The sequence below is a fragment of the Myotis davidii genome, unplaced genomic scaffold, assembly GCF_000327345.1.
Source record: "Myotis davidii unplaced genomic scaffold, ASM32734v1 scaffold415, whole genome shotgun sequence".
NCBI classification, from domain to species: Eukaryota; Metazoa; Chordata; class Mammalia; order Chiroptera; family Vespertilionidae; genus Myotis; species Myotis davidii.
In genome coordinates this window covers 6,726,494-6,738,032 of record NW_006287951.1, presented here as the reverse complement: position 1 = coordinate 6,738,032, position 11,539 = coordinate 6,726,494, and the positions used below count along the sequence as shown (strand labels likewise).

Here is an 11,539-nt window from a genome sequence, read left to right as displayed (position 1 = left end):
TCTCTCTCTCTCTCTCTCTCTCTCTCTCTCTCTCTCTCTCCCCTCCCACTGCCACCCACCCCTGGTTCCCTGTTCACTATCAGGTGATCAGAGCTTGCCAGCCTGGGGAAGGGACTGAGAGGTTGGCTCGCAGGCTTCAATAGGGTGATTGGGGCCTGAGGGCTAGGAGCAAGGCCTGTGTTGAGCGTCTGCCCCCTGTGGTCAGTGTGCATCATAGCGACTAGTCGTTCTGCCATTCGGTCAGTTTGTATATTACCCTTTTATTATATATATATATATTTAGAGAGGGAGAAGGAGAGAGATGGAAACATCTATGAGAGAGAACTACTGATCAGCTGTCTCCTGTACAGGCCCTCCTGGGGATCAAGCCCACAACCTGGGCATGCGGCCTGACTGGGAACTGAGCTGGTGACCTCTCAGTGTATGGGACAACACTCAACCAACCGAACCACATTGGTTGGGTTAGGCTCCTTTCTTGAGCTCATTCAGGGACCACTGATAGGTGGCATGGAGTGACTGACTGTTCTCCAAGCCCAAGCAGAGAGCAGGCATCACCAGTCCTTTCCTTCTGGGCCAAGAGCCTGCCAACCTCCCAAGAGGTCTAACTTGAGTGGAGATGAGACCTAATGTCATCCCTGAGCTGCAGGCTTTGCTGATCTAGTACCATTTGGAAGTGTAGGAGCTGCTCAGTTGTGGTATCTCTTATGTGAAGGGGAGAAATACTTGGCTTTGATGGCTTATGGGAGGGTATGTTCCATGTTGCAGCATAAGATCATTCTTAGTATCAATTTTAGCCTCTAAAACATAGATTGTGATGTCTCAGGGGAGAGGAAAAGGATAGCTTGGCTTGTATCTGGCTTTCATTTTATTGTTTTAAGGCCCTATACAAAGTATGGCCTGCAGATCAGCAGCAATGGCAACACCTAGATGTTTGTTAGAAATGAGGAATCTCAGGCCCCACTGAGACCCACTGAAACAGAACCTGCATTTTAACAAGATACCCAAGTGCACATTCATATTTGAGCACACCTACTCTAGACTTCAAGGATGCTAAAAGTATTTGGAAGTGTTCTCAGATTATGGGGGCAAAGGGTGAGCTCTGCCACAGGGAAGCAGGCCATGGGCTTGCCTTGGAGATGTCCTTGTAGGGAATCCTAAGACGAGAGAAGATATCCTCTAATAGAATATCTAGTTTCTAGTTTCATGTTAATCTTTTTTCTTCCCTGAACTTTAACAGAGTATTCTACAAACAGTTCAATTTAGGTTCAGCTGGATTTGAAAGGAATTTAACAAGGAAAGGCTATTTGTCTAAGTTAGGCCAAGAGAATCAAGTAGAGGTCATGGACCTGAAGCCTGATGGTGGCTGTTGTAGAGTCTGTGAGAGATCCACCCCTCTACTCCCCACAAAAAGTTGAATCTTATGAGATAAGAATTGGAATGCCAGTGGGGATTATCCTCCATTCTTTCCAAATCATGCTGAGTCTGGGTATTTTCTTGGGGAATGGTAGCAGTTTAGTGGAATTATAGCTGATAGATAACGGAACCTGCAGTTCTAATCCCAGTTTCTGGCTCTCTACTATTACAGGCCTTCCTCTAGGAAATACTACACTTTCCAAGCAGTCTGTTCAACTTATTTTGCTTCTGGCCTTGGGTTCTCTTTCAATAGAGAAGCTGCCTTTGAAGTGGGATTTGGGCTTTTAGACATATTTCTCACTATGAATTAATTACATTGTTTGCTGTAAGCCAGTCTTGGGCTGCTTAGATTTCAGAAATGTATCCCTCTTGAATGGATTGACCACAGAGAGTCCAGAGGCGCCAGACCCCAGAGGTCAAAGCACTAATGACTACCCATGTCCATTCCACACCCCACACCCTCTCACCTTCCCCACAGAGCCTAGAGCAGCAGTTCTCAACCTGTGGATCGAGATCCCTTTGGCGGTCGAATGACCCTTTCACAGGGGTCGCCTAAGACCATCCTGCATATCAGATACTTACATTATGATTCATAACAGTAGCAACATTACAGTTATGAAGTAGCAATGAAAATAATTTTATGGTTGGGTCACAACATGAAAAACTGTATTTAAAGGGCCAGAAGGTTGAGAACCACTAGCCTAGAGCTTTTTTCTCACCTTGGCAGCTCTTGGATACACCAGAGTCTGGTAGATAACAATTGGGCCTGGGGTTTTCACAGGGCATTCGTTGAACGAGTACCAGTTGTGGAAGCTGCTGCTGTTCTGTAGAGACTGGTTTTCTGCCCCTGCAGTCCAATAGGTGTAGAGGCCATCTGTGGTTTTGGCAGGTGCGGTGGACTGCGCTCGCCCATAGGCCTCCAGACCCGCCTTGACCTTCTCTCCCCCGGTGGTTTTGAAGGACAATAAGGAGGAGCTTCGCTGGTATATCTGCTGGTTGCCCAAGCTGTGGGTGCTGAAAGTGACCTTCCTGGCAATCATCATTTCTGAGTGCGTGGGATAGGGGGAGGGCAGGGAGTCCCCTGAGGAGCATACCTTCTTGGGTCCCATGGGGAAGAGCTCATGGATGGCACTGGAGAGCTCAGCAAAGTCCAAGGGCAGGCATTGCGAGGAGTGTAGCCGGAGCTGTGGGTCGGGCCTGTAGGTGCTCTGGATGCCGTCCTCGATCTGCTCCACCAGAATCTTGGCGGACTGCAGGAACGCCACTTGGCCTGTCTCCTTGAGAGCTTCCTTGGAGTAGGCGATCAGGCCGTTCATCTCATTCACTTTCGTGGATGTGACGTACACATATTTTTCAATCTCCTTCTGCCTGGACACTTCTAGATTCTCTACCTGCTCCATGATCAGTTTCTCCTTCTCCTGTAGGATGCTGCGTAGCTTGAGAAATCCATTTCTGATCTCTTTTCGCTTTGCCTCCTTGTTAGCTTTAAAGCTGCCTTTTAAAATGTTGAATTCCATAAGGTCATTATCAATTTCATATCGGACTGCAAAACAACCAAGTTAATAACTTCTGTTAAAGTTTTCATCTCCCCAGATGTCAAAGCCTGTAGTAAACTGGAGCAAACTACCTTGGACTCCGAGGAAGTGGGTGGGGGGGCAGGGAAGGCACTTGTAGGTTGGCTGAAACACACCAGAACGCACGTCATAAAATGATTTATAAAATGCACTTGGCCTTCCTCAGTATACTCCTCTCTTCCTCCTCCTCTAGTACTTCCCTCAGATATAACAGTCACCCTTCCCTGGCACACTTCTGTGTATAACAGTAATCCCTGTGGCCTTGAGTCTGAAGTTGGAAGTTTAAGGCCACCCTTGATGCGAATTTTCACCAGACTTCACTTGTCAGCAAATTGGACTTGAGAAGATGTGACAACAGGAAATGACTGATGTTCCCTGTGTGAAGGCTAAGCTTTTGCAGGGGTAGGAGGAAGGACTAAATTTCTGGTGACTACTAAATGTTGCCCTGCCTCATTCACCGAAAACGCAACCCTTGACAACAGGGCTGCTCTTTGACATGCCTTTTTTCTCTGCTGGGGGACTCTACTCTCTTGGATTCATCTGGGCTCCCTCTCTTGCCTTTCCCCCACTTCCTTCCAATAAAGGGTCTGCTGTTACACTTTAAGTAGAACCCAATCCATCCTGCATCCTCACACATGGTATTTGGATTTTAAGTTCATTTAGTCATTCAACAAACATTGACTGGACATCTGGTCCATGGCACATGCCTTCCTAGGCATTAGGATTACAGCTATGAATATGAGAGGGCATGGATGTGCAGGGCACTCATAAATCCAATGATACTGCAGCCCAGGAGAGCACGTAGCACGTCTCTATCTGTGAAATGGGCACCTTTGCTAGCTTTACAGGGACTTAGGCATTAGGTAGCAACTTGAAGACATGTGGCCTATTCCAAAGTAAGCTCCTTTCCATGAAGGGCCACCTCTGCAGTGACTTGAGCTACAGTCCTCACCAAATTGTACTCAGGAGTGGGGTGATCAAGTCTTTTTTGTACTTGGTTCTTAACATACTCATGGGTCCATAGTAAGCTGGACCTTTGTGGGTGGTGGTCATTGTCACAAAAACATGCATTTGAGTAAGAGAAACCCTGGAGTTCTGTCAGACCAGGAGGACAGGGCCCAAGGCTGTCATAGTTACTACTATGACCAGGGTGTGTAGAGGTGCTTGAAAGGTATTTGTTGAGTGAAAGCCATTATGTCCCATGTTCTAACATTTTTTGTGTGTGGGGCGGGGAGAGGCTATCAGCACTGTTACTCTCTGGCCTACGTCCTGAAGTCCCCATTTTCTTTGCCCACCTCCTGCCTCCCACTGGACCAGAAAGAATGAGGTGGTGAAGCAGATGGGGGCCGAACAGGAAACTGTCAGGGTGGGCTTGCAGTGGTGCTGAGGAATGCCCCTGCCCTCCCCAAATGCAAGCCCTACTGTGACTTATGGCAGCTGAAATTCCACTTTATGCATTAATTTATTTTACTATTCAGTAGTCACTCACTGTCAACGATACTTGGATAGGATACTTCTTGCTTTATTAGGGATTAAGCTCAAATAGAGCAAAGTCCTGAGAGGCAGGATAAAAATTTCATAGAGGAGGGAAAAGGGGCAGCGCCAGGAGAGGAGGAAGGAGGAGGCCAGAAGCACCCGTCCCCCTTACAAATATGACAGCTTTGCAAGAGCTGGTCTTAGAGAAAAGTTCCGTCAAGGTCTCTTTCAGGCAATATACTTAAATGTGGCTATTATTTAAAATTAAACATTTGTATGTGCCAGATGCACGCATTACACAAATTATGGATCCTGTCCATATATTATGATATATTACACATCTTTCTACCAGGAAGATATTGTTCCCATTTATAGATGAGGAATCGAAGGCTCAGGGAGGTTACGTGACTGTCCAGTGTCACACAGCAAGTAAGTGGGAGAAGTGAGAGCCTATCCCTAATTTTTGTCTAACTCCAAAGGCTGGGCTTTCTGTTGCTCCAGCGGTGGTTCTCAGCCCTCTGTGCGCCCGAGAATCAGGTCTCTTCTCTCGGCCTCACCTGCTGAGACTCTAAATTGGCCTAAGTTGGGGCTCAGGAATTCAGGGGAGGAAGTTTGCATCTAGGTTTCGAACTAATGAAGGGAATCTTCTGGGGATTCTGATAAAAATGCAGATTCCCATGTAGACGGGATGGGGTGATGTCTCCTCAGCTCCCGTGAGATGCTACTGCTGCTGGTCCTAGTTAGTAAGGCTCCCTGGGCAGTGCCAGTGTGTAGCTGGGGTGACACCACAGCTTCAAACACTCGACTTCTCTCCAGGGCCCTCCGATCACTGGCTTTTGAATTACCTGGAGATCTGTTTAAAATGCGTATTCATGGCATCTCCCCAGAAAGTGAATTGAGTCCTTAAAAAGAAGTTTGAACCTAGTGACAGAACACCTTAGAAAGGCTCACAGAACTTCGGGACACCATAGGATCAAACTCTCCATCTTTCAAAGGGGAAAATAGGGCCCAAGGACACGAAGGTTATATCTAGGATTATAGAATCTTCATGGATTTCTCGTGTGTCAGATTTTTCTCTCCTCTTTCTTTCTTCCCTTCCCTTCCCTTCACTTTCCTCTTCCTTCTTATTTTTTTTTATTTTATTTAATCCTCATAATCACACCATGAGGGAGGTATTACTATTTATCCCTATTTTATAGATGAGAAAACCAAGGCGCAGGATGGTTAACGGCTGGTGGTAGTTGCCAGGTATGGGCACCAAGCCAGTGACGCAGCCTAGTTCAGTGCTATTCTGGAGAGGAGGGGAGAGAGGGGGACCAGAACCTGCTTTGAACTTGGCAATGGCGCTGAAGAGTGCAGCGGACCTCTCAGAGCAGGCGTCGATGAGGCTGACCGTGTCGTGGCCGTTGTGTAAGGAGGCCTTGCAGAAGGTGCAGAGCAGCTGGTCGTCGTTGCGGCAGTACTCGATGATGCGGCTGGACGGGTGGTGGATGCAGATCTTCTCGTCCTGGTCGTCAGTGCTGGTGTCCACGAAGACGTGGTCCTGCATGGTCGCGTCCGAGTGAAAGGTCTTGAGGCAGTCGTTGCACAGGTTGAGACGGCAGGTAGTGCAGTGCTTGTAGGCGATGTGCCGGCCACGGCAGACCTGGCAGAGGATGGGCCCGGTGGAGCGGTCAAAGCGCCACTTGAGGTAGCCGTGTTCCTGCATGTAGCGCTTGGTGAGGCGCCCGTGCAGGTAGTTCTCGGGCAGCTGCATCTTGTGGCTGTAGGGCATGCAGTGTGAGCGGCTGCACACCGGGCAGACGATGATGAAGAAGTTCTCAGTGACCTCTGCGTGCTTCTGCAGCTGCCGCAGGCACTTCTCGCACAGGCTGTGGTTGCAGGGCAGCATGAATGAATGCAGGCGCAGCCGGTTGCACATGGGACACAAGAGATGGTCGACCAGGTGGCTTTTCCCCGACGTGGTCGGCTTTATCTCATCCAATTGCGAACTGCTGCTCCCGATGTGCAGGGCGGTTTTGGAGCTGAAAGGAGACGCAAACACAGGGAGGGCTTCAGAAGTCGGGCTCCAGGGCTTGCTTCATTTCTCCACCTTGGAAAGTGGCGGGGGGCTCCCAAGAGGCAGGCCCGCGGGATGGCGAGAAGCATGGGCTGGGTGCCAGGCTGTCAGGGTTCTAAACCTGCCTCCACTGTGTTTAAGTGGGGGGACCTCAGAAAAGTCAATGAACCTGTCTCTGCCCGTTTCCTCATTATAAAACTAGTACCCACACTAGGGGGTTTCTTGAGGGTTACAATTGATACCTGCAAGACCTGAGAGAAGCCCTGACCTCAGTAAGCACTTGTAGTTAAGTTTGAGCAAGAGAAAAGCCTTGGGAACTGGCCTGGCAATATCAGCCCACTCTGATGTTCTGTGGTCATAACAATATCCCAGAACACCAACACCAGGCAAGGCCTTTCTGGGACACTGATGAAACAAAGCACACACAAGACCACTTCATCATCTTTAAAGTCGGACAAGAGCCAGAACATTATCCAAACCGCACAAATACCAAACATCTCCTCTCCTGGTTAATGGGAGTGACTGCTGCTTTCTCACCAGTTGCAGCCTTAGGCTCTCTCTTCTTTCCACCTTCTAGACACGATTTATTAATATGCCCAACAGCAGATTCATCCCTGCACCCTCACTTAATGTGAACCTATAATAACTTATTGATGCCTTCTTATTGAGACACCTCACATTTAACCATGGTGCATGTTCTCACTTGTTGCCATGAAGTAATGAATCCAGTTTTGTCCAACTACAGGTGTGGTGTTGGTGGGTTTTGCCTGGAGGGCATTGACATCATTATTGTGTAGGACGGAACACAAAGAGGATGGGAAAAGTGTCCTTCCCGGGAGACCAGGAGGTCGGTGTTTGAGCGAAACCTAAAACCTGGTGTCTCGCCACTAGGCAAGTAAGAACCAAGGATCTGGGCGGATTGCACATGATAGAGTGCACTAGAGTAGAGGTACAATTTTGAGATGAGTTTCTTAACCTCTCTCATTCTCAGTTTCCTCATCTGTAAATTGAGGCTGGCAATACTACTTCTTTTGTGAGAATTTTACAAAGTCTGCATGAGCTAATCCATGATAAGTGCTTAACTGCTGGTACCTACTAAACAACATTCCATAGATGTGGCCACTGCAAGTAGCCAGATGTGGCCTCTGGTAGTAGCCAGCCAATGTCAACAGTAGAGAAAAGCAATGAGCAAAACCATGAAAGTATGTGTTTGTACTGTTTTTTTCTGTGTGTGTTTTATTTGTCTAATATCTGAGGCTGATTTCATGGACTATAAGAATTCTGAACAAAATAAAAGCATACTTGTAAAATTCAAGTGCAAATTGGGGAAAAGCAATTTATGAAAATAAATGAATTAGCTGTGGGGATGGAGGTATCATGCACAGATACACAGCTTGTGACTGTTTCTATTTCATTTCCTCTGTTTACATTAGAGATGTTTGGGTATTGATCCTGACATTGTGAGTGTGTTCTCTTCTGCTTTTGCCTTCTTGTCGTCCCCATAAGCCCCTATCTCCTTCCCCATTCCCTTGGCCAGGGACCTATATCTCAGATCCCAGACAATCGAAGTTGCTACTCAAGTATTCTGGAATGAATGGCCCTGTGGTGTCAGAGAGTGCCCCTGGTGGAGTCTCAGGCACCTGGAAAGCTCATCCCTTAGGATTTAGATGCTGGGCTCTAGGCACGCAGGCCTCAATATTCTCAGTCATGTTCCCTCTCTGCCTTCCCAGCTTCCTGCCTGGGTCCTTAAGGGGTCACCTGGAGGAACAGCTCCATTGTACACCTGTTAACTGCATGGACTCTCTAATTTGATAAGGTGGCTCTGAGAATCAAAATGTAATATAAAGGGAGACAGCATTGAAAATCAGAAAGAAGGGAGGGAAGGTGTTGTTGGGGTAAGAGAAAAGAGAGCGGAGCTAAGAGACAGGTGGTAAATGGTCCAGGGAGCTGGGGTGGAGGTGGAAAAGGAATGAGTAAGGCAGAGAAGGATGGATGGACCAGAATGGGGTGGGATGAGCAAGATGCTGAGCAGTAAGTAGTGGTGGCTCAGAAACCAGGAAAGAGGCCAGTGGAAGACAAACCTCCGTGCACCGAGAACCAATCTCCTGACACCTGTAATAGCAGCTCTGACTGTCTTCTGAAAGCCTCAGGCATAGACCTGCGTATTCAGGAGCAGGGATCTCATGCCAACACCATCATCTAGCCCAGCAGTCTTATCTTCTTATTGAGACACCCAGCCTCTGCTCCTCTGCATGGCTTTCTCCCTCTCCCAAATTCAGGCCTGTTCTTGCACCTGGTTCTCTTTGTATCACCTGACTTCCCTCCTTATACTGTCCAGGCCATTCTGCATTAAAGAATCACTGGGGGTGGAGTGGGAACTTTTAAAATGCTGATGCCCAGGTGGTACTCCAGACCAATAAAATCAGAATGTCTGGGGATGGGGGCCAGGCATCACTATTTTATAAAAAGACTAGAAGCCCAGGGCACGAAATTCATGCATGGGTAGAGTCCCTATGCCTGGCTGGGGCTCAGGGCCGATCGGGGCCTTCCGGCTGCCAGCTGGGGCCTTCCTTCTGGCTGCCGGTCAGGGCCTCCCTTCCCTGGCTGCTGGCTGTTGTCTGGAGCCTTCCTTCAGTCCGTGCTGCCCCCTGATGGTCAGTGCACATCATAGCGAGCAATCGAACTTCCAGTCGAACTCCTGCAGGGACACTTTGCATATTAGCCTTTTTTATATATAGATTCCTAGGCGATTCCAATGCAAAGCAAAGTTTGGGAGCTGCTGACCTAAGGCATCTTCCCAAAGCACCAGTGTCATCCCTCCTCTGCTGAAATGGGCTCAGGGACTCTCCTGGCCAATGCACAGAACATGGGGCAGTTGAGAGGAGAGAGAGGTGTGGACACACACCTTAGAACTTCTGCACCCACACTTCTGGGTTTGTTACTCATGCAAGGACCATAAGAAGACAACAAGCAGAGAGTAACGTTCGTTAAGCATCTACTAAGTGCTTATATGCAAGATGGATCGTATTCGTCCCCAAATTCACTGAACCTTTGCTCACAGATGTGCTTTTCTGACCTTGTAAGGTTTCAAACCTGCCTCTCCAAATCCTGTCATAGGGCCAAACTTTGAACTTATGCCTCTAAGAAGTCTGTCTCTGGCACTTCAGACTCCCCTCATGTATGACATAAAAAGACTGGTTTGGTTGGAGCAAGAGGAAGATATTCAGTGCCTGATACAGAGGCTTAATGTCCTCAAAGAGTGATTGTGACCCTCAGTGGCATGCCCTCTGGGTAGGAACAAAGAGAAGGCTGGCGGAATATACCACCATCTGGTCCTGTCTATAGGCCATGGGTCAGCAGCGCCCTGTGAAAGTGATTGCTTTTCTAATAAGCATTGCAGATGCCAAGAGTTCGGAGGAGGAAGAAGAAGAGCAATTTATCTTTCTATGTCACATGACAGATTACAAAGCACATGCATTCATCCTCATGCCCATGAGCCATGGCATGTATTCTCTCTGTTTTACAGCAGTGCATTTTAAAATTAAGAATACACAGACTCTGGGTTCAAATCCTGAGTGCATCTGGCTGGCTATATGATCCTGGGCAACTTAACCTCTCAGAGGCTCGCTTTCCTCAGACTTCTTAGAGGCTTGAGGTAGGGTGAGCACAGGACGAGGGTTACGTGGGGTACACAGGCAGTGCCTGGCAAGCTGCTTGAGCATGGAGTACTAGCTGTTTCTGTTTTGCACAGGTGACAGAGTGACGCTCAGGTGAGAGAGTGATGCTCAGGAGAGCATGATGCGCAGGCACACGATGGTGGAGCGTGGATTTGAAACTCAGGTCTCTATGTGGTCAAGAACTGTTTAGGACTCACTTAATTTTACAAAATTCTTGGTCTCCTTCTTTCAGACAGAGAAATGGACTTGGGGCAGGGACACTGGCCTGCCCTGTGGACTCCACAGCCAGCAGGGGGCCCCCAGTTTTCTGAGCCAGTGCGGCCCACCTGGGGTGCTCAGCACTTACGAAACGCGGATGGTCCTGAGGCGGCCCTTGTGGAACGTGAAGGTGACCTGGCGGCAGCAGCGGCTCTCATAGTAATAGCACTTGACGTTGCTGCTGGCCGAGCAGCAGCACTTGCAGTTGGGGTCATTGGCCCAGGAGCAGCAGCACCAGTGGCAGTTGGGGTTCTCGGCGCAGGTGCAGTGGCAGCACTGGCAGTTCCGCTCGTCCTTGTAAGGGCAGGGGAAGCAGGTGCAGTTCCGCTCGGAGGTGAAGAGGAACTTGCAGCACAGACAGGAGCATAAGCGAGGGCAGCACCTCTGCCATGTGCAGCAGGGAGAGCAAACACACATAGCCGTCTCCATGGCTCCTACAGTATTGCCACCTGCCCTCCTCTACCGGAATCCTGCTGTCAGCTCTCCTGGGATGGGCTCCTCCTCCCCCTTGGAGGTTGCAAGAGGTTGGCTGTTATGAGGACTTCTCAGGTCATGTCCCTACCAGGGAGCTCCTGGGCTGGCATTTACATATATCAGCCTGAGGCCATTTGCTTATGTCACAATCCCTGTCTCCCCAGCATCTCTCACCTGCTGGGTGGGTGAGAGGTTAGGATCTGGGGGTTAGGGTCAGGTGGGCTAATGGATACTCCCTGCTCCCATAGGACCAGCTCCAAGGAGTATGAAGGCATTGAGCATCCTTGGAGGGTTAGCTGTCATCTTTCAAGTTATGAGGCGGATTTCAGAAGCTATTTCTCTCTCCCTGCAACTCGGGCAAGTTGACTTTAGGATATGGCTTTATAGGCTGAAAGGCTTGGGTATGAGTAATTGGAAAAGTAGGCTGGTGTGATGGTCTTCTCCTTTTCTGCTTTGATAGAACTCTTTACTGGATGAACAAAGCCCGGTGTTTATAAATAATAGCACTGCCCATTGGGACGTAATTGCCAGTTGGAGAAAGAATTAAAGGGAAAAAAGGTGTAGGTTCACTTAGGCACTTCTTTCAGTGCTCAGTGGGTTTGTCATTT

The 11,539-nt window shown here is 48.6% G+C and overlaps 1 protein-coding gene across 1 annotated transcript in view; it reads right to left on the bottom strand.

Annotated features, from left to right (window-relative positions):
• TRIM42 (tripartite motif containing 42) overlaps positions 1-11,057 on the bottom strand; it is an 18,557-nt gene extending 7,500 nt beyond the window's left edge. Inside the window, exons 1-3 of the mRNA XM_006759832.1 lie at positions 10,546-11,057; positions 5,787-6,487; positions 2,133-2,956 (exon numbers count right to left, since the gene is read on the bottom strand). Of these exons, the coding sequence (XP_006759895.1) occupies positions 2,133-2,956; positions 5,787-6,487; positions 10,546-10,886 (1,866 nt within the window). The 5' untranslated portion in view covers positions 10,887-11,057. The remainder of the gene's footprint in view (positions 1-2,132; positions 2,957-5,786; positions 6,488-10,545) is intronic.
• Positions 11,058-11,539: the final 482 nt, after the last annotated feature.